At 40.9% G+C, this 27366-nt stretch overlaps 1 protein-coding gene across 1 annotated transcript; it reads right to left on the bottom strand.

Annotated features, from left to right (window-relative positions):
• LOC126761626 (GATA zinc finger domain-containing protein 10-like) lies at positions 1–26772 on the bottom strand. The gene is made up of 3 exons (XM_050477955.1): positions 25998–26772; positions 13040–13477; positions 1–107 (listed from the first exon to the last, which is right to left on the bottom strand). The coding sequence occupies exons 1-3, from the start codon at positions 26770–26772 to the stop codon at positions 1–3; spliced, it is 1320 nt and encodes a 439-aa protein (XP_050333912.1).
• Positions 26773–27366: the final 594 nt, after the last annotated feature.

The raw sequence follows: 27366 nt of genomic DNA, 5'->3' as shown, positions 1-27366 counted from the left end.
TCACAGCTCTTGGCTGCTGCGGTGTAGCCGAAAGCCTAATGGCACGCTGCGGCGTATGAGCAACATTTCGTTGTTCCCGGTGATATTTGGCAGCATCGCCGTCGAGGCTATAACAAAACAACAATGTGTAGGCGAGAAAGTTTTTCGCCTACGCACACACACTTAAACGGCATACAAAAAAACATGTAACTGTGTGTGTTTTTGTGTGCTTTTGACACAGACATGTAACTTTTAAGTGCCGAACTTCGGCTATGCATGAGGGCGGCGGCATTTCGGTGTTACGTTTCATTGAGTTTATGAAAATACCAACCTACGCAGATCATCGAAAGCGCTCAGCTGCCAGTCACGCTGCATGCATGCCTACATATTTATGTGTGTAAACATCGTGTTGTCACATCCATCTGCGTCAGAACTTACCTGCAAATAGAAACAAAATGAGAATATTATTTCACTGCCATTTTTTTGGGAAGAGAAAATATAAATGTTTATATAAAATCAGGTGTGTATAAATACAATTAAGTTATGCAAATAAATATGGTTGAAAACAAGCATACATATGTAACGTAGTCTGTATGTGAGTGTATCAGCTTTTGAAAAAACCACACACGTCGCCACGTCTCCCATAGTTTGTAGGAAGGTGGCGAGATGCTTGCCAACATAACTCATCAACATCGTGTATGAAAATGCATGTGCAACACAGAATCTCTTGTTTACAACCATATTTTGAACATTTATCCAATTAAAATGTACAAAAATTACAAATATTTATCTTTCAAATGATGGTTGGTAATGCTGCAAAAACTAACAACAAATATACCAACATATATTTTTCGTAAGAATAATTAGATGAGTTATCATTACATAATATCACAAGAATTGTTTTTGAAAGAGTAGTAATACTTAATATACTTTCAAGACCAGAGTATGATTTAGTGACTGAGGCCCAGATCACAGTAAAATTATGAAGGGAACACTTTTCCAGCCTGCTGAATGGCAGTGAAAGCTTAACATCAGGAGATGGCAAATCCGATTCCCCATTCAATGACGATGGTGCAGACGTTCCATTGCCCGACCATGAAGAAATCCAAATAGCAATTACCTGTCTGAAAAACAACAAAGCGGCGGGGGCCGATGGATTACCGGCCGAGCTATTCAAACACGGCGGCGAAGAACTGATAAGAAGCATGCATCAGCTTCTTTGTAAAATATGGTCGGGCGAAAGCATGCCCAACGATTGGAATTTAAGTTGCCCTGCCCATACCACAAATAGGGAGACCCCACAGTCTGCGTCAACTACCGTGGGATAAGCCTCCTCAACATCGCATATAAGGTTCTATCGAGCGTACTGTGTGAAGGACTGAAACCCACCGTCAACAAACTGATTGGACCTTATCAGTGCGGCTTTAGGCCTAGAAAATCAACAACCGACCAGATATTCACCATCGGCAAATCTTGGAAAAGACCCGTGAAAGAAGAATCGACACACACCACCTCTTCGTCGATTTCAAAGCTGCTTTCGACAGCACGAAAAGGGGCTGCCTTTATGCCGCGATATCTGAATTTGGTATCCCCGCAAAACTAATACGGCTGTGTAAACTGACGTTAAGTAACATCAAAAGCACACCAAAAAGAAAATAGTTTGAGATGCAGAACTAAATAGAGAAGGTACCATCTTCTATAAGAGTGTACAGCTGCTGGCGTCCACCGCTGATATTGATTTCATTGGCCTCAACAACCGCGCCGTTAGTTCTGCTTTCTCCAGGCTGAACAAGAAAGCACAGAAAAAAGCGAATCTCCTGTCAAATCGGCGACTTGGCTCTCACGTCACTGTTGACAGTCATAACTTTGAAGTTGTAGATAATTTTCGTCAGGATAACTCTTGCCAATAGGTGTTACTTCGGACTGAGTAGGCAATTGAAAAGTAAAGTACTCTCTCGACGAACAAAAGCTAAACTCTATACGTCGCTCATAATTCCCGTCCTGCTATATGGTGCAGAGGCTTGGGCGACGACAAACCGATGAGTCGATGTTACGAGTTTTCGATAGAAAAATTCTGCGAAAGATTTATGGTCCTTTGCGCATTGGCCACGGCGAATATCGTATTCGATGGAACGATGAGCTGTACGAGATATACGACGACATTGACATAGTTCAGCGAATTCAAAGACAGCGGCTACGCTGGCTAGGTCATGTTGTCCGAATTCATGAAAACACTCCAGCCCTGAGAGTATTCGACGCAGTACTCGTTGGGGGAAGCAGAGGAAGACCTCCACTTTGTTAAAAAGACCAGGTGGGAAATGACCTGGCTTCGCTTGGAATCTCCAATCGGCGCCACAGTGAAGAAGAAGAAATCAGGTAATGCCCTAATATATATATATACTATATATATAAATATGTGGAACTCATGACTTTGAAAAACAATCTCGGAAAATTTTTTAAAACTTAAGAAATTCATGCCGATTGAAAGCCGATTTAGGCATGTCCGTCTGTCCCACTCCCCGTCTATCTGAATATCCACAAACTAGTCCCTACGGTTGTGAGCTATGGATCTGAAATTTGCTCACTTTCTCATCCTTATCAGGTGCTTGTATGGAAACTCTTTCATTTGACGAGATATTTGCTTAAATGCTTCATTTGCCTTAGTTTTGTAACTAAAAATTCTGGTTAACAGCTAAAAATGCCTGCCTGGCTTAATATATATGCATATATAAGCATATGTTTGTATATATTCACTGAATTGCAAAAGCAAACGATATTTGGTTTGACTCTAAAAATGAATACATATGAACATATGTAGATATATGAGAAATTTCCTGTATTTGTTTAAGCTAAAAACATGATTAGCATACACAAGCGCTTGACGATGCGGTGAAAGAGTGAAAACAACAAAAACGATAGCTAGAAATCTTAGTTGTTGCGCCTAACAATATGCCTTTGAATGAAAACAGCAAGGAAGATGCAGAAGAACCAAATGAAAAATAAACCAAGCAGTGAAGAAGGAATACAATGTCAAACTAAGAAAACACATTCATTTCTTCTTTGCATATTTCCTAAAATGGTGCAAACCCGTTTACTAATTTTACTGTTACTTTCTAATTAATTACAGTATCAATATTTTTTTTTACTTTCGATGCTCAAAAAAGTATCCACTAATGTCTGTTCTCAAATTGGCACTGGATACTAAAGCAGCTTACCATACAATAGCGCCTAAAGTAGACCCCCCAGCCATACAGACATCAATGGAAAGGATTGTAAGCACATGCCAACCGAAAGCCAAGCATTATAGCATGCCGTTGTTACAGTTATTTTCACTACAGGGGTTTCAGACTTCACACAAAAGAACTGGTGGGGCGTACAAATCACAGCTCAAGGATTTCAACGAGCTTGCCAAGCGTGCGCACACCCACAAATGCACAGCCCAAAGCCGCCGAACCAACTTGTCGACGAGTGCATATATTTTTGCGAAAACATAAGGCCAAGCGTGCATCTAATGTGGGCATACAATATATGCATATGTATGTGTGTATGTTAAGCCAAATGAGCGTCACATACACATGCACGCACACATGTGTATGTGTACGTTGTAAAGAGACATTTTATGTTTTCATGCATTGCTTTTCATATTTCGCTTCGATAGTTGGCGCTTTGCATCTTGCGTTTGTCACATTTCGTTTCGCTGCTTGCGTCGAGGGATTAAAAACTCATAAACACACACATACAATGAAAACTAATATGCAATACGGTACACACATGCACATATTTATGTATATTTATATGCGTGTGCTTGTTGTACGGATGAGCATTAAGACGGCTAACATGTGATGAGGCATTGTTATTGTAACCTTGGCGGTTGAAACCTAATTGCAAAAGCACGCCAAGCTAAATATAACCGCAGCTGAGTGTCAAACGGTACATATGTATATTACATGGCATGTAGCGAGCCGCAAGCGCTCATTTCGCTGATGCATCTCAATCACAATGCATTGAAACAACAACACCAGCGCTTACTTGGTGTCACTTCAAAAAGTCAGTGAATTTTGGTCAAAATTAAAATTTTTTTTTAGAAAATGGAGAAAATAATTAAATGCAGATTTATGCCCTTGTCCAAACATTCGATTTTTCTGAGGAGATTATGAGATTTAGTGAACGGTTGACAGATTTTCCGCGGCAAATCGCACGGAAATCTATAAATAATCGCAATTTGTGAAAAGTTCGAAGCAAAAAGTTTCCAAAATATGCAAAATAAATTGAATAATGCGATATAAATGGCCCATTGTGTGGGCGATTGCTGGAGGGGAAACACACATTGCAAAAACAAACAAATTATAGCGGCATACATTTGTTACTTTAATTTTTTACACACACATGTGCGCTGGCAAACTGGCATAAAATTAGCAATCACTTTCAACCTGATTTCTCGTTGCGACATTTTTCCCTGATTGACCTCAAAGTACAGAAACACACGCCCCAATCAATTTCCCCAATTGACCCAGACATAAAATGCCGCAAACTTTCGGCTTGACACAGCAAAATTAAGCAATTCTACAACAACACAACAACAATGCAATGAATGCCACATAGCGCATAAACATATGTACATGTACGCGCAGTAACGGAGGTTATAAAGGAAACGACATTTTCCGCTTGACAAAGAATGAATGAAGACATAGCCAGGCAGGAAGCTTTGTCGACAGTTGCGGGGGTCGCAGTCAGCATTTGTTTGTCACAAATTGGTTGCTTTGTCGGAGAAAAGGTCCGGCGGGTATGCATATACAATTACACGCTATACACACACATACACCCACAGGCAATAGTGGCATGTAGTCTGCCACAAATAGTCTTATGCTCACCAACAATATTACTTATGTATATTGAGCGGATCCAGAAGTATTAAAAATTATTCTTGGAAAAGGCCGCAAGAACTTTTTAAGTAGCTTCTGAGTGAATGAAGTTTCCGCCTGGCAGTCAAACTTGTTTGCAGCGACTAATCATGCTTGCTGAAGGTAGGAAGAAAAATTGCTTCTGCACACTGCAGCTGATATAGCAGATTGCTGAGAGGAGAGAGTTTTTCTCATATTTTTAAAAATAAGATAAAATAATGGAAATGTGGAAGAGTGGAAGAGTCTTTCAGCATCTGATACAAGAAAAACATGATTAACCAAAAAAATTACAGTTTCTTGTTCATTTTTTTAATACTATCGTATTATGACAACTCTTCAGATAATAACGGGCTTTTCAATAGGGACGTCACAAAAGTAGACCGATCTTTCGACATTTCTCTTCAGTAAGGTTTACCATTTCATCATGGAAAGATATACGACTCAACAATGAGACGAAATTATTAAAATTCACTTCCGAAATTCGGAGTCAGTGGCTTCAACTTTAAAGCGCTACGTCCAATTTATAGTCGTCATAATCGTCCTTTCAGATCAACAATTGAGCGTCTAATGGAAAAATTTGTACAAAAATTGAAACAGTGCTCAGTGTTGAGAATTTTCGAGCATCATTTGCGAAAAGACTCTCAAACGTCGTTCTCAAGCCTTGGGCATCTCTGCAACGTCGTTGTGGCGAATTTTAGGAAAAGATCTTGGCCTATATTCTTACGAGATCAAATTGACGCAAGAACTGAAGCCGCTTGACCACCAGAGTCCTCATATGTTCGTGAATTGAGCTAAGCAACAACTTAAAAAAGATCCGGATTTTCATCGAAAAATCATCTTAAGCGATTAGGTTAATTTCTGACTGAAATGCTTCCTCAATAAGCATGCGTTATTTGACAGGCAGCAATCCACACGTACTCCATGAATCACCATTACATCCCGAAAAAAATGCGGTTTGGTGCGGTTCATGGACCAGCGGCGTCATTGGGCCGTGATGATCAAGATCGGCACGTTACTGTGAATGGGAATCGCTACCGCTCAATGATAACCGCATATTTTTGGCCGGAGTTGGATGATATGGACTTGAACAATATGTGGTTCTAACAGGACGGCGCCACAAGCCACACTGCGAATATCACAACCGCTTTATTGATGACCAAGTTTGGTGAACGTCTTATCTCACGAAATGGCCCAGTCAATTGGCCGCCACGTTCGTGCGATTTGACGCCGTTAGACTATCTCCTGTGGGGCCACGTCAAGTCTATGGTCTATACCAACAAGTCATCGACGATTGATGAACTTCGTACGAATATCGAACGTGAAATTGCCGCAGTATCGGCCGACTTATGCTTGAAAACCGTCGAAATCGGGTTCAGCATCTGGACTTCTGAAAGCGTGCCCGTGATGGCCGTGCAAATATTATAATAATTTCATATGCATTCCAAACAATTGTAGAGTGAAGGCGAGCAACTCATCTTGTGTTCCGAAATTCCATTTCCAACATTGTTTAACAGCTGATGAATCGGAAGAATGATTACTGCAGCATTCAATGTTGTTGACAAAAAGCAATCCGCTGTTGTTGCCAACATCTAATTTCTGTTGTAGACATGTCACAAGCATTGCAAATGTTGTTTACACCATTCGTCATTTCGCACAGGCGCCCAGTTCTTTTTATTTGCCTGACAGCCTCGCTTTCCAGTGACTGTTACAATTTCTTAGAACCATTTTTCATATTTTGCGTTTTCTTTTTCCCTATTTGGTCTTTTATTATTGTCGCCTTTTGGCGCAGTGAATTGCATTGTTATTTGTGCTTGGAGAGTGGCAAATAAGAATAGCGGCAAAACAATCTTATAAATCCCCAATGTTTAGATACAGACTATGTACTTATGCAGCCCTTATATGCACACACACACACATTATATGCTCGTTTGCGCCTGTGGGTGTGTGCCATTACACTTTCTCACGCGCACACATTCGTAGGCACCCGCATGCCGCTCGCTTGCGAGTATTTTCGGCTGTATCAAAGCTTTAAATCTACATTTTGCTCTGCGAAGAAGGTTCCCAGTAGTGTGGGTGTGAGCTCTGGGGCGAATTGTGGCTGCGCTTGTTTACAGCGAAATCTTTTTCCTTCCATTTCTGGTTCGTGTTCACTTTCACTTTTATTTTGTGTACGAATTTATTTTTTACTTTTTTCTTGTATACAGTTACTTTACCCAAAAACTTGTTACAAGGACTAAAAGGATTACGTGGTCGTTGGCATCACCGCCACTTCGAGTGCAGTTTACTTACTACATATCGGGGATGTGTGTGTGTAAACAATGCTGCGTGTTGTATGTATATACATATAGTGCATAGAAATGTGTTTGTATGTGCTTTTCGAGCTTAGATAATATACTCATTGGCTTTAGGGACTTTTGGCTGGCAAAAGACAATTTTCATGGCTCGTGTATGGGTTTGTTGATTGTTTACTAGGAGCTCACGTAATTATTAGTCGCCGAGAATAAAATTCAAATAATTCGTAAGCTAATAGCAATATCAAGTAGTTAATTAATACAAAAGGTATGTGGCACCTTATTGGTAACCTTATTAAGGGTTAATAGTTACTTATTTCTCAATTTCCCAAAACGAGGAAACAAAACGTAAACTTCGGCTGTCCCAAAGGCTTTAATACCTTACAGAGACGTATTTCCTATAGCCTAAAAGGTTGTAAAAGAAATTGTACCTTGATTTTGATCGGATTATTTGGCAGCTATCCGCTATACTACTTTGATCTAAACAAATTATTCGAAGTTTGTAGCCTTCCCTTGAGCAATAATCTATACCAAATTTCGAAAAGATATCTTACAACATATAAAAGCGCTCCATACAAGCTGTAAACATACAACTAAGCCTTTGTAAACATACAAAGAAGCCTTTAAGTTGTTCTTAATTCTCTTCAATAACTTTTACTCCTCGGGCATCGGTTAATATTTCTTAAAGTATATGAAAACACCTACTTATCATATTTATACACTTGCATTGGAAAAGAAAACTCACGAGACAGTAAGAAATTTCCATAATCGACGCCATCACAGTCAAAGTCGCATAAATTATGGCTGTCATTCATTGTGCCCAATCTTTTTGGCAGGACCAATGTTGCGAAATGCTCAAAGGCATGCTACATTTACACATAATGGTATTATATATATGTATATATGCTTGCACAAATATGCTTTTCACTTTATTCGAGCATAAAAAGGCTCTTTGCAAATTATCGCCAATCGTCTGAGCTCCTTAAATCATATGTTACGTCTACACAGAAAGACATTGTGTGGCAAAAGCTTTTATTTTCGGAAACTTGAGTAAGTAAATATACTTTTCTTATTGTGGAACGAATAGCATCAATATTATGGATCAACTTCAAAACAATTTCTTTATAATACTTTGAGGTATATGAAAATTCATAGACTTTAGTTTCATTATATCATTTATTTCCCTTTTAAGCTCAAAGTAAGTAACTACAAATTCCACTGTGGGCCATATAAAGCTTATTAAATTTCACTATCTACAATTCGGCTCAGTGTACGTTTCTGCTTTCGGCAATTTCAGCCATTTTATTGACCAAATCTTGCAAGCACGTCAAGTATTGGATGCATTTAAATTGATACATGGGATTTGACTTAACTGCTTTTCGAAGAAGACACATAAATCGTAGCCGCTTGAAAAAATATAACGCGATTTTTATCTTAAGTTAATTGAAACTATCTTCTGGCATATAATAATTGCAACTACATATACCTACACATATACACATACACGCATTTGCTCTTATTGCAAAGGCAGTGTCCAGGTTAAGAGTCATGAGTGTGGCCTGCGTGTTAGAACGATCTCTTATGAAATGGTCAATACATATCTAGTCTTATGCCTCGGACTTAATGGCCTCAGAACTACTTAAGTAGAGTTTATCAAAAATATAAAGCTATGCATAGGTATCTAACTGCTGACGAGCGAAAAAAGGAGAGACAGGCGAGCCTCGAGCAGTAGCAAAGACAATGAGATGCGGCAGAAAAAGGGGGATGAATGCTTAGGCTCATTAAGAACGAACCAGTCTGAATTGAAAGACGACACGGGGGAGACAAACTTTTATCTGACGCAATTTTTGACGGGCCATGGCTGTTTCAGGGAGTACCTCCACAGATTTGGCCACGATGATGACACAAAATGTTCATTCTGCAGCAGTGCCGATGAAAACACCAAGCTTATATTTTTCTTCTATATGTGATGGAAAGAACTGCCATCGAACGAATAATAAACTAAAAGATGACGTCCGATAACGTTATAAGCCACATGCTTCAATCAAAGCTGGTATGGTCGAAAATGAAAGAGTGGACCGCAATAGCGATCCAAGAACTCAGGATAAGAGAACGGCAGCGGGACCAGCTCAATAATCTCGCAGGGAGTTTGTGAAGAGACATTCTTGCCCTGCCTGGTCCTGCGAAGTAATGCTTAAAGGCGGTCCCCCAGGTTCAAATACAAGCTAAAGCAGCCGCAAGTCCAGTAAAGTTAGGTAATACTAACTGGGCGTAATCCCGAAAGAGGTGTATCCTTAGCGGACAATATGAATCGTGCATGCTGCTTTCCTACAGCGGCAGTATCTCTTGGAAGATTTCTTCTCTGACACCAAAAAAAAACATTTTTGTTGAAACATTTTGCTGTTGAAACTTTATGGTCAACATATAAGTGGTCATTTAATATTTGAGTGTTTCAGAATTGATCTTTTCGTGGAAAATTCTGAGTTTGTGAACCATATCAAAATAATTTCATCTGACATTTTTTAAAGTAAAAGAGTTTGCTGGAAGATTGTGTCCTCTATTTCCACGGACTTAAATCTTAAAAATATTAAAACTCCTGGTTCGGTCTGTCACCTTGTGTCGAATTTGCTTGTAACAGAGATACTTGTCAATGAATCACTAATAGAAGCCATCCTTTAGTAACTTTATAAACTATATTTTGTTCTCTGTAAATTCGAGTAGCCGATACTTAAATATCAGTTCTTTGAAACGAGTCAACTGCCATCATAAAATCGTTTAATAATCTGGCTTAAAGTTGTATGCTCAAACGCTAAAGAATTCTTCTAATAATATAACTATTTAATAGGCTTATCATATTCCATTCACTCCATATTATTTTTCAGGAATTATTTTTTCTTTTTGGACAAATTTCCAAGCAAAATTGTTTGACGAAAACTCAATGCTTGATTTATTGGTCTTCCACTAAAGAATCTATAGAATTTCAACGCACTAAATTTAAGGAATTTTCATTGCTTTTTGCTGAAATGGCTTTCTAAATAGTTTTTACTTCCGCTGCGTTGCTATTTGTGTTTGGAAAACGGTGGTTTTGCGCGGCATAGAGATTTTACGATATCAAATGCATGTGTGTGTGTGTGTGTGTAAATTTAAAGCACTTGTGTACTTATTTACATATGCACGAGTGCATATTCATTATGCGAGTGCTCGTGTGTGTCTGTGTGTGTGCGTTTAGACAGTCTTTCCGATAACATTTGCAAATTCAAAGTAAATCATCAGACAATCCATGAGCAGATGCAACTGTTGCAACATGCAATCGTGCAACACATATGTTAAAAGACATTTAGACAGACAGAGGCTTATGCAAACAGCTTTGCACAATGCGTACTCATGTATGTATGTATGTGTGCGTATACTACATGTGACAGGCGCAAGCGAGCAAATAGGAACGATGTGTATTCATGGAGACTGCAAATGAGTTGCATGGCCACTGCTGGCGCTTATGATGTAAAGCACATACATATAAGTCTAGAGATAGTGCGATGGTGTGGCATGCATTTGAGAACTTTGAACGCATCTAAACAGCCGACGGCAACATTTTGTTAACTAAGTAACTCTGCCGCACGACTTACAGGCTGCACATGGATGTGTGTGTAGCTGTGTGCTGAGAAAGCCAATTTGTGCTTAAATGAGGAGGTCTGCCAAATAAAAAGCAAAATCTCAAATGCATTCTCGGAAAGATTCCAGGCTGTTGCCGAATAGTGCTGCTGCGTTTGCAAAAAGATTTGTTTGCTTACACGAAGGTTGATATGATCTTTTGGGTTTGGTTTGTAATAAGTTGCTTTAGGTCGTTGACCTTTGACATGGATTTAAGGAAAAATTCACATAAATGTGAAAATTGCACAAGAAATCGCCACTATTATGGCTCTTATTTAATGGGGTTTAATGGGTTGGAAGGTTTTTTTTTTCAAACACAAATTCACATTTGAGTCCATGCCGGTTATGTAGACGCTGTTGTTAGGGGTATCATTCGTCTGCTGTTGTGGTTATTGCGCTACAATTAGCAGCATTTCTTTATTCTGAAATATTTGCGGAAGACACTCATTGGCGGCTTCTTACAAACCATTAGAATTCTATTATAATCAATAATTTTCTGCTCAACTAGTTAACAACCACTTCAACTGCCTGTAAATGATTAAATTATCAGCGTAAATCCACATCTTACTACTGACGGCATGTGTACTCGTATCGACAATAAATCTTTATCCAACTAGATCTGAATTTTTGAAGAATAAAGCATAACTGCTTCCGCTAGCACAACCGAAACGGAGAGTACCCAACAACAAATGCGTGCTCTTAAGGAGAAAAACAGACTTTTTTTTACTTTTCTGGAACGTATAATGAGTTCCCGCCCGACTGGCATGCAGATTTAAATTCAAGCCAGGTAAATACACATTACTCATGAAAGGAAGTATTACTCATACGCCCTGTACAACGAAAAGCATAATCATGGCGCGTTTAACGTAACTCATACGCCTCAGCGGGCTGGGATAATACAAATGCACACGCATCAGTGCCAAGCAAAGGTAGTTTGCCGTGTCTTTTATAGAACAATTTAAATGAATTACAACATTATCTTTATTTAAGGAGGACAACAAAGGCAACTTATAGACGAGTGCACACATATTCCACGCCTCCTCTCGCCATGCATATGTGGCAAGGCGCGCACATAAGTAATGTGTATTTAACACATATCTTATTCCTAGCAATTACGCAATGTTTTACAATCTGAAGACATGCGTAGGCATGTTTATTGTTGGAAAGCGGCCAGCACATGTTTGTAGTTGTATTATACGCACATACATATGCATTAGGGGTCTGATTTTTGCAGCTCTCTCAGGAAAATGTGAAGGATATGACTAAAAAAAATAGATTTCACAGCAAACTATAGCAAAGTAGACTTATATGGGTGCGGTAATTGGAACCTACATTGAGCCTTCACTCAGCTGCAGCTTGAACTTGGTTAAACAGTTCAAAGTTCGAAGTTCGAAACTCAAAGGCATGCTGATAACTGCATATTCTTATAGCTACCTTTATGAGTAGTCATTATAAACTATTTAATCAGCTTGGGAAGTGCTTGAAGCGTATACGCGTCAGTCTAAATGTAAATAAGTGTTGGAAGCGCAGAACAACGGCATACTTAAAAGTTACGGAATAACTTTTCCAACTCATGACTCACATCATTGACACTTTGTCATTCGCATTAGTAGTTGAAAAGAAAAGAACACACAGAGTGTGAGCGAAAAGCTTGCTACATTTTTATACCCAACGTACAGTTTATATGGAATAATGTACGAGTTGGAATAACTACGAATTTTGAGGAAAGCAAAAAACAAACAATGATTTAGATTTTGTAGAAACCTCGCCAGAAGTTGGAAGTTGCCTACAAATAGTCACAAAGCGTGTAGCATATGTAAGGTAAAAGTACGGAGAAGGCATAATTCGGTTATTACAACAACAGTATCAAATAATTTTGGCGGCATTTATTCAAAAAAAGTGATCTTATGCCATACTATTATACTCTTAAGGCATATATACTCTGATTCCGGAAAAGACTTCAGCAAACCTTAAAAAAATGTATTATCAATAAACATTCTCTAGAAACACCAAGGGACTAAGTAAGGATTTCATATATGACTTACGAGCTCAGATATGGTAACAACTATGTAGAATAAACAAAGGTTGCCATTTTTTAGTTATTCCTTAATTCTTCTTTAATATGCATAACGAATTTTGAAATCTAGAGTTTCGAAAACGTCTCTTTCAAAGTTATAAAATATACATCACGTCCCTTAAAACAGTACATAACTTTACCTGTTTTAAAGAAATACAGTAGTTTCCGTTTCCGACAGTTACTCGTCGCCTTTCCGCCACTAGCGCCGCCAACACCATACTCCTGGTACGAATACTGCAGCCCATTGTGCTGATAATAGTATTGCCGCTGGCTGTGCGGCTGGCTCTGATGATGATGGTGGTGGTGGTGGTGATGGTGCCGTCTGTAACGGTGGTGTGGCTGCGACGGCGACTGTGGCTGCGAGCGATGCTGCTGTGAAAGGGGCTGTGCACGCGTGGGAGGCTTCGCCGTCACCCGCTTCGTGGCTGAAGTGCGTTCCAGCTGCTCGCTGTAGTGCTGCACAGCCGCCGCTGACGATGAGGACTTCGATGTTGATGGGCCTTTGCAGTGCGTGCCAGCAGGTAGCTGATCCCAGGCGCAACACATGCTACGCATATTTATAAGTACAAGTACTGCCGCTGAATTATGTGCAAACGAAGGCAAACGCACAAACACACGCGTTTAAAAAAGCAAGTAGAATGGATAAAAGTGAAAGAATAAACAGCACTAAAGCTCAGCCGTCGCAGCTGCAGCTCCCGGTCTATTTTTGGCTGCTTGCGACGTAGATTCATGCACGTGCGACTCGCATTTCATTATTTGCCAGCGCTCATATGTGCGAAAGTGCCAGGTTTTTCGCCGCTACGCGTATATGCGTGGAAGTGTGTGTGTGTGCCGAGCGTTTTTATGGGCTACGTGATGTTTACTCTAGTTAAAAAGTGGCGAACAGCGTGCGAAACAGTTTAGTAAATGCGCAGTGGAGACGCCGTGTAAAACAACTCACTTTACTCACTTTAGTGAATAACACGAAAATTTGACAAACACACGCACTCGCGGGGAATTGCTTTCAGGCAGTTATCACAATTTATTTCATTTCATTTTCACATCTCACTTTGTACACCTTTTCACACTTTAGCGCTTGATGGATGGACGTAGGCATGTCATGACCGCGCACAACAACAACACGAAGGTGGAACACTAAATTAAAAATCAATCATTGCTGCTGAAGACTAGCGCGCCACCGAAGCGCTCGGCTTGAAAGCCTTCTTTATGGCTTCTGGTCGCTGGTCGTTGCAATGCGCCAATGCCGCGCGAGTACACAATGGATACGAAACGCCGAAGTGAAGAACTACAATGGACACAGTGAGGAAAAACAAAAGCGCGACACAGTTAAACAAGTGCTTGGACAGCAGCGGAATAAAGCGGAAGACGCGCAAAAAGTATGTATTTTAGAAAAAATGCAAGCGTTCTCTCAATTGGCACACATTCTTAATCAATATGTAGGTGAGCACATTGCGTCCTTCTAGCCAAGCACTTTGCACCTCGGCACTTTGCGCTAATTTACATGCTAGTGCTCACTAATTCTAAGAATTTTCTGATTTTCAACTTCGGCCTTACACATATACACACATACATATATATAATTGTAGCACTTGTTCACTTGTTTAGTGGCACTTCAAACTTGTTTTCAACAATTCGACAAGTAACACAAAAAATTTGCATTATCCACCACACGCTCTGCACCCCGCTGCATACTCAAAATCACAGCTTCTTACTGCTCGCCACTCACAATAGTCTCATGCGTTTCCAATTACAAATTCTTTTCGATCTCAAGCGGCCACTGTTCGTTTTCCCGTTTGCCCAACAACTTAGCGTATTCGTATGCCATTCAACGCGTCGCCGTTTAGACTGAAATTGTAGCCGTTAGCTAAGTGAAATGAAATCAGCAAAGCTGTTTAATTAGCGGTGTCCGCGTATCTTGTGGTTCTCGCCGGCCAGAGCACAAAAGGTAAATTGCTGTGTCTCATATTAGTTAACGGCTATTAGTTGTGTCATTTAACGGAGCACATAGAACCGAAAAACACACTCTCACCTCGACAGCGTATAATTACCGTAGCTTATTCATATGCTTAGTATGCCAAAGCAATTGCAGGTATTTAGTCTACTCAATAAGTGAATTCACGATGCCAATTCATCTCACTTGAGAAACTTGCTGTTATTGCTAACTCAACTCCCCAGCGAACGACGTCGAAAATCGTTTTTGGTGACTTCATATCTCTTCTGTGTGTAATTTCGATATATGGCACAGAAAACACTTGATCTGCCTCTTCCAAACTTAATCAATTCTTGACACTAGAGAAAATCGAACTACAACCATACTTTCTTAATTTAAGAAAAGTTTTTCAACTTTATGAGCATATTTCATGCCGCCTCTTATCCACCATATCCCTCTATTAAATTTTATTCTGTATAAATCAACTGTGGGACGGCATTTCAAGCTCCTTACGGACAGCTACAAAAGTAACCATTGCTGTTCAGAACGGGCAAGATAGGATAGATAACGAGAGTTAAAGAGGGAAGCAAGACGTATTTGCAGACAAAAACAGAGACAAGCTGGCCGACAGGCGTAATGCTCGAATATTCTACGAAAAGAGGCGGCGACTAACAGAAGGTTTCAAGACTGGAGCATACTCTTGTAGACCCCCAGATGTGATCTAGTGACTGATGCCCAGAGCGTACAAAAATTATTGAGGGAGCACTCCTCCAGCCTGATGAATAGCAGTGAAAGTGAAAGCAGACGATTCCCCAATCGATGACGATGGAGCAGACGTTCTATTGCCCGACCATGAAGAGGTTCGAATAGCAATTATCTATCTGAAGAACAACAAAGCGACGGGTTTCGATGGATTGCCGGCCAAGCTATTCAAATGCGGCGGCGAAAAAATTATGAATAGCATGCATGAGCTTCTTAGAATATGGTCGGAAGAAAGCATGCCCAACGATTGGAATTTAAGTGTGCTCTGCCCAATCCACAAACAGGGCGACCACAAATTCTGCGCCAACTACCGTGGGATAAGCCTTCTCAAAATGGAAAAAAGAACAACTGACCAGATAGTCACCAAATCTTGGAAAAGACCCGTGAAAAGAGGATCAACACACACCACCTCTTCGCCGATTTTAAAGCTTCTTTTGACAGCTCGAAAAAGAGCTGACTTTAGCCGCGATGTCTGAATTTGTAAACCCGCTAAACTAATACGGCTATGTAAACTGACGTGGAGCAATACCAAAAGCTCCGTCAGAAAAAGACCTCTCCGAGCCGTTCTGTATCAAGTGAGGTTTCAGACAAAGTGACTCCCTATCGCGCGACTTCTTCATTCTACTGCGGGAGAAAACTACTCTTGCCAACAGGTACTACTTCGGACTGAATAAACAATTGAGAAGTAAAGTCCTCTCTCGACCAACAAAAACCAAACTCTAGAAGTCGCTCATTGTTCCCGTTCTGCTATATAGTGCAGAGCCATGGACGATGACAACAACTGATGAGTCGACGTTTCGAGTTGTCGAGGGAAATGTTTTGTGGAAGATTTATGGTCCTTTACCCATTGGCAACGGCGAGTACCGCAATCGATGGAACGATAAACTGTATGAGCTATACGACGACATTGACGTAGTTCAGCGAAATAAGAGACAGCGGCTACGCTGGCTAGGTCATATCGTCCGAATGGACGACAACACTCCAGCTCTGAAAGAATTCGACCCAGTACCCGCCGGTGGCACAAGAGGAAGAGGAAGACCTCCACTCCGCTGGAGAGATCAGAATGGAATAGCTTGGAATCTCCAATTGACGCCACCTTGCGAAAAGAAGAAACGATTGGTGCGTTTTTTTAACTCGGCTATAACCGCGTTAGCGGTTCCTACGCCAGTAAAGCACCTGGGACCGCGCTCAACTAAAAAGCCACACCTACTTTAGGTATTCTTACCGTTATGCTATTACGGTCACTCATAGCGCGATGGAGCTGCTTGTGACAATGCACTTAGCCACGCTGTTGCTTCTGACAGCCACGATAGCACAGCCTTTCATTCCATTGATTACATAGTTCACTTTACCTTGGCAATTACTCATGGGCTGAGTGAGAATTCAATTGGATTTATTACTCGAAACGAGCAATTTGAATTTATTTGCGGAAAATTATTCATTTCGAACAATGCTCGTACACCTCCGCCCAAACTAAAGTATTCCAAAACCATAAGTTTAAGGCGACACATTACTAAGCACCGTATGTGTGTGTGTATGTAATGAGAATTTAATATTAATGACCTTGGCTCGGCAACTCCATTAGTTCTGTGACTATAATTATTCGTTACATTTCATTAGTTTGGATTTATTGTGCTCTAGTCTACAGAACTAAATGATCAAATTGAAAGGGTTGGCAACGCTGCCACTGCAATTGTCCAAACACCAACAGCACGACAATTAAACACTCTTCCTTAAATACTAACAATATTAACGGCTCTCGTGCTCTTGCATGGCTTTTGCCTTGTAAATAGGTGTGTGTGGGTATGATTTCTCAAATACTCTTGAATATACACAGACTTGAAATGCAGGGCTCAGCTTGTTGCAAGCGATATTAATAGCAAATAATTTCTCTCCAATAATTTCCTCATTAAACACAAAGCGAGAAAAAACAGCTCAAAAGCCTTTGCCCACTGGACTTCATTCCGAGAGCATCCAACATTGTTGAGTTTGTGATTGATTTGTAAAGGGAATTCAATTTCCAGCTTTCAACGCGCTTGCTTGCCCTTAGCCAACGTTTTGCTTATTTGTAGTTACTGCGTACTATCTTTTGCGATTTATCTTATGGTTGTGTATTCCCTTATCGCACTTCTTCTGCCTTCGCACTTCCGTTTCGTGTTGAGTAAGTGCTGAACTAATTTAACTCGCCACATCATCAGAGTTGTCAAGACGTGCGGCTCGTTTGTTTTCTCCTTGCTCGGCGCTTTATTTCCGCTTGCAGTCGTCGAAATTAATAAAGTTTCCTGCTGCATGTATGTGGGCGTATGTTTGATCAGAAACGTGTTTTAATGGCCACCATAACCAGAGCGCATAGTATTCTCTATCTGCTATGCACTCTTACCGCACTTAAGGATTATTTAAGATTTCTCTTGGTAAAGTTTGAGTCTTCACTTAAAGTAGATATAAAGAACTGGAGTTTTCGTGTCTGATTAATGGCTTCTTCTGTCGCTTAATTTTACGCTGCCTATGTGCAGCTGATGGATTTTGTGGAAGTTTATTCCGTTCTGAAAATTCTCGCGTGGTTTGTACAAACGCCTTCCATGTCTTTTATGTTTTAAGTTTAGAGCTCACCTCAGATAGTATTTGTTAGGCTGGACCCCATGCATATTGTGGCTAATTGTTGCTTTGTACTATGCAAACTTCTGTAGTTTAGATAAAGAATATCTCAAACTATTGCATTACTAATTGTCATTTCATTCTGAAATTGCTAATGGATGCAGTTTAAATGCTTGTGAATTCACGGGCTACCTCTTGCAACGTGTCGCTACGGAGTATAATAGTGTTCTTCACCTAGATATAGAGTTACATATATGTAAATGATCAAGATGACTAGACGTCCGTCCGTCCAAGCTGCAACTTGAGTAAAAATTGAGATATCTTGATGAAGCTTGGCGAGTTCCTTATTAATAAAAACTATGAGTTCATAGATGAGCGTAATCGGACTACTGCCACGCTCATAAAATACCATTAACGAAAGATCTATAAAGTGCCTTAACTAAGCTTAAGATATAAAACTCTAATTTAGCACAGGGCATTGCTGGAGTAAGTGGCATCTGTGAGTAAAATTTTAGAAAAATTCGGCGCCCTCTAAAAAGCTTAATGTACTTCTCTCCTAAGCCTCTGAAGCTACAAGAACCAAATTTGCCTATCGCAAATATTATAAGAACTCCTACCGATATTGTGAAAATGGATGAAATCGGAAAATAACCCCGCTCACTCTTCTTATAACGGTACTGTAAAAAACTACTAAAAGCGCCATAAATCAATAATTGAAAACGCCTGAGACACTAAATTTTATCCTCCGAAAGTGGTATGACAGGGCGTTAATGGGATCAGGGTCAAAATTGAACGATAAGCTTTGGACCGCCCACTTTCTGGTGAAAACATAGGGTTTGTGCGGAATGTAATAAGACTGATTTTTTCCGCCGCGACTGTATTTCGAAGCTTACGCGCACCGCGCTTTAGTAAGAAGTGGTTCATCCACCATGAATTTGTTCCTCCTGGACAAACCGTCAACACCAAGTTTTACGTGGAAGTCCTCAAGAGACTCAAACGAAGGGTTAATTGGGTCCGACGTAGCCGATTCGCAGTTGCACCACAACAACGCCTCGGCTCACACCAACTTTCTTGTGAACAGCTACCTAACCAAGGCCGGAATCCTAACGCTTCCACAACCGTCCTACAGCCCAGATGCACCTCCCCCCCGGACATTTTTTGTTTCCTTGCTTGAAAAGGTTGATGAAAGGGGATCCAAGCAGCATGCACCTCGACTTTCCGTGACGCCCTCAATGCTTGGAAATCGCGCTGGCAGCGCTGCATCGACGCAGAAGTAGCCTATTTTGAAAGTTTTTAAAGAATAGAAACGATTGGTTCACTAAGTTTTTTTTAAATCGACTCAGTCCTTTACTTGCGGGACAAACCCTGTATCCGAGACCTGCGCGACCGATTTCAACCAAATTCAGTATATAACATTTTACGGATATTCCTATGTTACAGTGTGAAAATGAGTGAGTGAAGCCGAACCACTTCCCTTATAACACAATTTTAAATTCCATTTGAGTCTTTCACCTTCCAGTATACAAATCAAGAATCATTTAATATACCCTCATATACCTAATATTAAGGTTTTCGAACTACCGGGTGACTTTTTACCCTATATGTTGGTCAATATGTGAATTATGTTGATAAAATTGGGAGATCGTATTTTTCTTATAACGCTGCATATTTATGCTTAGAACGAATAAAATCGGGTGAAAACTCGCCCTATACCCCATATAACTAACAGGCCTTATTTACTTGAAGGTACTTCCCTGGTTGTAATCCTTCCAAGTTGCAAGAGTAAGAAATGTTCGGTTATACCCGAACTTAGCTCTTAAATCTTAATAATAATATATAATAAGTTACTGTCTACACCTTTGTTAAAGCTTGAAAGCTTCTTTCTCATTCAAAATGCAGCTTATAACATATATGTAGTTCTTAGTCCTTGCTTTTAGACTATATATTGTGGAGTAATTTCTAATGTACCGAAATTTCATTACTTCAAAGGGAACTTGAAAATTTCTATGGTTCTGTAGAAAAATTCAATCCAAAGTCAGAACTTACTTTGACACAGAAAAAGTACGACATTTCTGGAACCAAACCAATAAATATAAGAGAGAAACAGTAATGGTTGGTGCTAATTAAGTTATACAACAGATTGAGAGGCACTGAGAACTCAAAACTTGAGCCAATATGTGACGCCTCATGACTAAGTGCTAAGATGATTTCATCACTCATTACTCTATAGATGTGAGAGCATCCACATATGTATATGAGTCAATATCAGAGCGCACATGTTTTCAATTTGCAACTCACCGAATATTTGCGCGAGATTTTATAATAAACGCTAACGGTGAATAATTAAATTCCGAAATTTGCCTAAAAGCCAGTACTTAGTGAAGCGCTTAGACGGAATGATGGCTATTATTGCAAAAGTCCGCATCTAATAGTATATGTGTATGTGTATATATGCGAGCATTTGTGTGTCAATTCCCGCCTCGGCTTTTATGTAAAACACTCTCATGCCATTTAACTAAATTTTTATTGTTGATCTTTATTTGAGGCTAGTGGAAGGCCTAATGCTTTGCTATTGTTGCTGACTCCTACTGGCCGCTAACGCTTTCACACGATTACTTAACTCACTGGCTTAGCAAGCCATTTGCCCAATCTCTTTTCAGCTATCACTTTAATTGTTGTTGTGGAAGTGAAAAGGTTCAAGGTTCTCGGTGGCTGTGTTTTCGTGTCAAAGTCAGTCATCGCGACAACGATAAGGCTGTTCGCTTTTCGGCTTGGCACTCGCCTGCAGAAATTTGGCAACATACAAACGCCTATTCAACTTGTCTGTGTGTGTGGCTGTGTGTATGTGAGGCTGTGTAGAGCAGCACCAACTTGTAGTACGACAAACACACGAATATGCCCATCGTATACCGTTATGCGCGTGTGGTAATTGGGGCGAGAAGAAGTTAACAGTGATTTCGTGAAGCATTGCGCCAAAATATTCCGAATGCAAAATGTGCGGTTTTATGCAAATGACACACTTAAACCCCAAACCGCCGTACCCCGCTGCAAGCTGCCAGCCATTTGGCAAGTGGCAAGTCGACACATAGCTGCGCAGCATCTTAAGTTGAACGCCACAACTTGCGGCAACTTGCCTGCGGAGCCAAACCATTTCTCTGCGGGTGTGAGATCTAATTTGGTGCTGGCGTTTCGGTGGAATTTCACTTGCGTTACCTCTGTTTCGCATTTTGCAAATACTCGAAATTCGAAATGTGCACTTGTGCAAACACACAGCCAAACACCCACTCACGTTGATGCGTGGTTTATGGATGTTTATGACATAACTACTCGGTTTATTTGAACGTGCGTACGCCAGAGCTACCGGGACTCTCGGATAGGTGTTACAGAAGACCACCTGCGCATTCGTTACCTTCTCACGAGGGGGAAAGGCACCTTAATCATTAAATATATTTTTCTTTTTTGGCGTAGACGCCAGTGGATTTTCCTTTTCGCAGTTTGGAGTTTCCAAGTGTAGCCAGGTCCTTCTCGTCGTATATCTCGTACATCTCACCGTTCCATCCACTGCGGTATTGGCTGTTGGCAATGCGCAAAGGACCATAAATCATCGTAATCGTCCATGCCTCTACACCATATAGCAGGACGGGGATGATGATTGACTTGCTGAGTTTTGTCTTTGTTCGTCGAGAGAACTTTACTTCTCAATTGTCTACTCAGTCCGAAGTGGCACCTATTGGTAAGAGTTATTCTTCATTAGATTTCGAGTCTGATATTGTTGTTGGTGTTACTACTGGTTCCAAGATAGACGAAATTATCTACGACTTCGATGTTATGACTGTCAGCAGTGACGTGGGAGCCAAGTAGCAAATGCGAAACCAGCACTTAAAAATCCGATGATGTTCTAAGGATGTGTTCAAACTAAAACAAAGTTTAAAAACACAAATCAATGGGTTTACTTTCGCTCACTGAAATCTACTACTATACTTATTGAAATCTCTACCCAGGCAAGTTCTTGATAGCGGTTTTTCATTATTTGAATAATTAAAATAAATACAAAATGGAGAATGTTTTACAGTTAAGCATATTTGAGTACAACGAATACCATTCATTATGTTCTTATGAATTCGGTCGGCCATCTTATTTTCTTTCATTGGAGCCATTCCACAAATACTCATGCCTCCGCTCCTCTATATTATATAAAACGAGGGAAAGTAAGTTGAGTAAGTATGTGTGTACACATGTGGGCTGAGGTGGTGGGTGCGCAAAGCGCATTTAAAAAGCAATTGAACAAGCCTTCGGAGGCTGGGCGCCAATCGGTCTGCTCTCGACATTAAACTTCTGTTCAGATTATTTACTATTTTCGTTTTTGCTTCACTGTTGATTACTTTTGAGAATGACTGCGAAAGCAAAGGTCTGATTTAATTTTAACAATGAATTTGCATTTTATTGACATTGCCTTTGTAATTTTGAGGAATTTGCTTACCTGTAATTCTGATAAATAACGGCATAAACAACAGAAATTAATATTTCAATAAAATATATTGCTGCATGAAAATACAACAACTAAATAAGGCTACTGGAGAGAGCAGAGTTGATGAAAATATGTTGTCTTATGAACCATAATTCAACAACGTGGGTGTCCTGCTGTGTATATTTGAGCAAATCGAATTTCAAAAACATAAGAACTTCTGCCGTTGCATTTAACAGTTAGTTAAAGAGTCGAAAAAATTATTTCACTGTGATCTACTCTATTACAAAAACATATCAATTGCAATAAAATCAAAAATGAAATAATAATTAATAATTACAAATACATTTTCGATTATAATAGATGATCCCAGTAGAGGTACTTTTTTCAATAGCCTTTTTTTAATAGATCACTCGTGTGTGGTGTCAAGCTGTCATGTATTTGTCATGTATAAAAACTGAAGCCGCTCGACCTTCCCAACCGTCATGGTTCCGCCCTATGGGCTACCATTTCAATCAATGGATTTGTTAAGAGAACACTTCGATGAGCAGATAATTTCACGTTTTGGGCCAGTCGACTGGCCACCAAGTTCGTGTGATATCACACCGTTAGACTTTTCCTGTGGGAATATGTAAAGTCTAAAGTCCATCTGAACAATTCCACTTCGATTGAGGCCTTAGAGCAAAACATCGCGCATGTCATTCGCCAGTTACCACTCAAAATGCGCTAACGAGTCAACGGATGGACCGCAGACAGACGTAGCCGCGGCCAACATTTGAAAGAGATAATCTTCAAAAACTAAATGCCAAAGGATATTCTTTCGAATGATATTAAACATTCACAATCAAATTTTACGTTTCTGTGTTTTTTCTTTAAAAAAAAAGTACGGAACCTCGAAATGGATCAACTTTTATTTATTATGTATAGTAAAAAATAAATTCACTATTTCCATAGGATATTATAGGATTATTTCACCTTAATCGGATAATTGTAACTATGCTAAATGAAACCAAAAATAGTGGATTTCTATTTACTAGACCCTATACATATTGAAGTCGCAGGTTAATACGTTTTCAGAGTGGCAACTCGTCAAACTTTTTCTTTAAAAAATACGAAACACACTTTAAGAGGTGTGTATCAATCGATAACGAATGGCGGTGGGAACGAAAAGGACCTATGTACTACTACACTAACACCATGTTTAAAATTCCGTGCGAAATTTTAAGTCCTCCTATCGCTAAATGCTTGAAGGCCGATAAAAATTTCGGTCACGAAGTATGTATTATATTTTTAAGACGAAAAAGCTTATTTTTTATGATGACGCTTTCACCCATAAAAAGACGTACGTATGGCTGAGTGCATGTGCACTATCTGGGTGAGGTTATTAAATACAAAGTGTAGAAGACGATAAAGTGCGTAACAATGTCGACGCACACATTAGAGGTATCATAGCCCGTGCTTAGGTGAGGTCATGCGTGAGATTGGAACAAATTTACGACGGCGGCGAGCAATTTCGCTTCGCTTTGAGTTAAAAATTCTATTGTAAGCTTAGTCATCATTTGCAATGATCGCTAGATTGCCAAACAAATTGTGAATTGCTACAATTTCAGTGGAAAAGACGCCGAATTTGCGGACTTCCATTTTAGAATTCAGACATTTTATTTATGTAAATTAAGAAAGATGGCAACCATGAACCAGAATTCATTAAGGAATTCAGATATGTGTAAAATATTGTTGCAATGTGGAGCAGAGAAAGTCTTTGCCACTGCAATGCAACAGTTCAATGCACTTCCTGCTTGCCGCTTTGTTGGCGTCAGTTGCTATTACAGCTACACATCGTTGCCATATTTCCAATTGAATTATTGCGAAACATCTACGCACCAACGTGTGCTGCTTTACACATGTCATTTCAAGTGCATTCGCTCCTCGAGTGTGTTAGGGTGTTCGATTACCAAAGCGGGTGCACTTGCAGTCGGGCCCTTTGTCATCCTTCGTTCGGTATTTACCATTGCATTAAACACCAAGAGAAGACTTTGAGAATACTCTCTTACTCTCCATTGCTCCCGTTCGCTGTCAGCTAATCGATTACCTGGATTTAATATAAGCGTGAGTCTCATGAATGATAAAGATGCGGTGTTTGGGATCTCAAAGACCTCAGGCAACGGTCTCGTTAGCATTTATAGTGTGACTGTTAAGGGACAATTTGTTGTTAAATATTGTAGAGGAGATTCGTCGTGATCTGCCGCAGACCATGGGGATGCAAACCAAGTATCATTAGATGGCTGTATACCATGATTGTAAGGCCTATTGTCAAATATGGAGCGGTTGCTTGGGCTGCCAAGTCAAACTGGAACTCACACCACTTCATCTGGTGATTAAACACGTAGCGAAACATACCATGCTGCTAATGTCAATGTTTCGGCAAAAGGAAAATAATGTCGTCTCAACAGAAGAAAGCCCTAGGGGAAAGCACACCACAGGCCCTTCTTCCAAGCACGAACACGCCGGAGGGCATTGGGGCAGGCATTGCGGGACCCCATACTAGGCTATCCATACCAATAGGACGTTTTCCAAACATTTTTCAATCAGAAGTTTTTGCTATAAGTCAGTGCGTAGCTCAATCAACCGGCACTAAAAGCGATCTCGGCATTTAAGGTTAAATCGCTTTTAGTAGATCAGTGCATAGGAAAGCTGAACCGCCTATCAGTGTGCAAACGGGGTAGCTGCTCCGCAAGAAGGAGAGAGTGGAGAGAGAACAGCACTGGCAGCAGGCAGCAGGAATCTGCCATGCCAAGCTGCTTCTAGAAGGGTATAACCTCTCTAGGTTTATGGAAACGATTAACCTCCCCCGTTACAAATTTCGCCTCCTGGTCGCGTTCTACACAGGGCACTGCAGGCTCAGGAAGCACTTGCCCAACATGGGCGCAAACTGCCGGTTCTGCGACTTGGAGCAGGAAACAACAACACACCTGATTCTGGATTGACCAGAAATTTGCAGAAACCGGCTTAAGACCCTGGGTTCCATCTACATGGACAGGGATCACATCACCTCAGTAGCGCCCAGCAGGCACCTGGAATTGTTCAGGATACTGGACCTTGGTGACCATAAGTAATATAGGAGCGGAAACAATAGACCCTAGCTCGCAGTGCAATACCGCATTATTAACTATCTTTCTATCTGCCGCTATCTGAACCCATATTGTAAGCTTTGAACGATTTTGAAACTATTCCCCAACCAAAATAAAGCTCACGTTAAGTTCTGTACTGTTACAGAGTTAAAGTACTTCACAACTATGGATAGGCATATTGACTATGGGTTGCAAGCATTAGCCGTTCTTGTACTTACCTTTGTACATGGGAAACTCGCCGTCGCTGTGGCTGTGGCACAGCATCATTGGTGAACGGCAACGGGAGCGTTCCACGCTCGGGGCGACCTGTATGTTGCCACCGCCGCTAGAGTTCTTCGCATTTGCATTGGATGAGGCGGCAGCTGCTGCTGCTGCTACGGCTGCGGCGGCCGCGGACGCCGAATAAGAGCGTGAAACGTGCGAGAGTGTGCGGCGCCTTATGGTTGTGGCGGAGTGTTGCGATGCCGAGCGGTGGTGTTGCGGCGTGGAATGTTGGCGATGATGATGGTGCTGCTGTTGTTGTTGTTGTTGTTGCTGTTGTGCTTGCTGCTGCGTAGTCTGTTGCTGCTGTTGTTGTTGCAATTGCTGCTGTTGTACCACAGCCGCCACCATGGACTGATAGCGATGACTGCCAGCACCGCCCAGCGAGACATGATGCTGCAACGGCGGATGTGCGTGTGGCGCCAACGGTGGATGCGAGTGCTGATGCTGCAATTGCTTTTGTTGTTGTTGCTGCTGTTGCTGTAGCAGAGCAACGCCAGCGCCTTGGTGATGAACATGCTGATGCGCGTGTGTATGGGTGTGCGCGTGGGCGTGTTGGTGGGGGTGCGAATGGGTGGCATGCAAATGCGAGTGCCCACCGCCGCCCGCAGCCGAATTGTTGCCGCCAGCCGAGATGCCGCTGCCGGTGCCGGCGCCAGCGCCAGCCGCGCCCTGTACATGTTGGTGGTGTTGATGGTGCTGCTGCAGCTGCCGTTGTTGCAGCTGATGCATCAATTGTTGTTGCAATTGCTGTTGTAGCGGCTTAATGCCAGCGACTGTGGTGATTGGCGTTACGGTGGTTGTCGTGGTGGTGCCACCGCTGGCCAGTGTCGTCGCGTTGCCGGAACCGTGACCGCCGCTGCCGGCACTGCCAGCAGCACTCACAGCGACAGCCGGATTCTTCTCCCATGGCCCGTTGTTATCTGCGGTATAATCCAGTTTGCCAAATGCTTCGGCCCTCGTGCAGCTAACGGTGTTGGTCTAAGTCGAAATGAACGCTTTTTGTGTATTTGCGGACTTTTATCCTAGAAATGCCTTTGAGCATTCAGCTTCGTTGGAGTTTTTTTAATATCACTTCTTCGAAATTCAATTTAACGCGATTTTTTCGGTAAAATTTTTTTTCTACATTTTCAATTTTAATCTTCTTAAATTTGTTTTTTTCTAAACTATTTGCGAGACTTTCGCACACGCGTGTCGTTAAACTTTTCCAATTAAAATTACTAAATTAATAGCCGAGCACCGAACAACACCAAATATTTCGCGCCAAACTTGCACGAACGCACAAAAACTCTTTGCACTTTGCTCGATTTGATTCTTCACTTTAAT

Source organism: Bactrocera neohumeralis, chromosome 6 (assembly GCF_024586455.1).
Source record: "Bactrocera neohumeralis isolate Rockhampton chromosome 6, APGP_CSIRO_Bneo_wtdbg2-racon-allhic-juicebox.fasta_v2, whole genome shotgun sequence".
Taxonomy (NCBI): Eukaryota; Metazoa; Arthropoda; class Insecta; order Diptera; family Tephritidae; genus Bactrocera; species Bactrocera neohumeralis.
The sequence above is the reverse complement of the archived record's forward strand: the minus strand, read 5'-3'. Positions and strand labels throughout refer to the sequence as shown.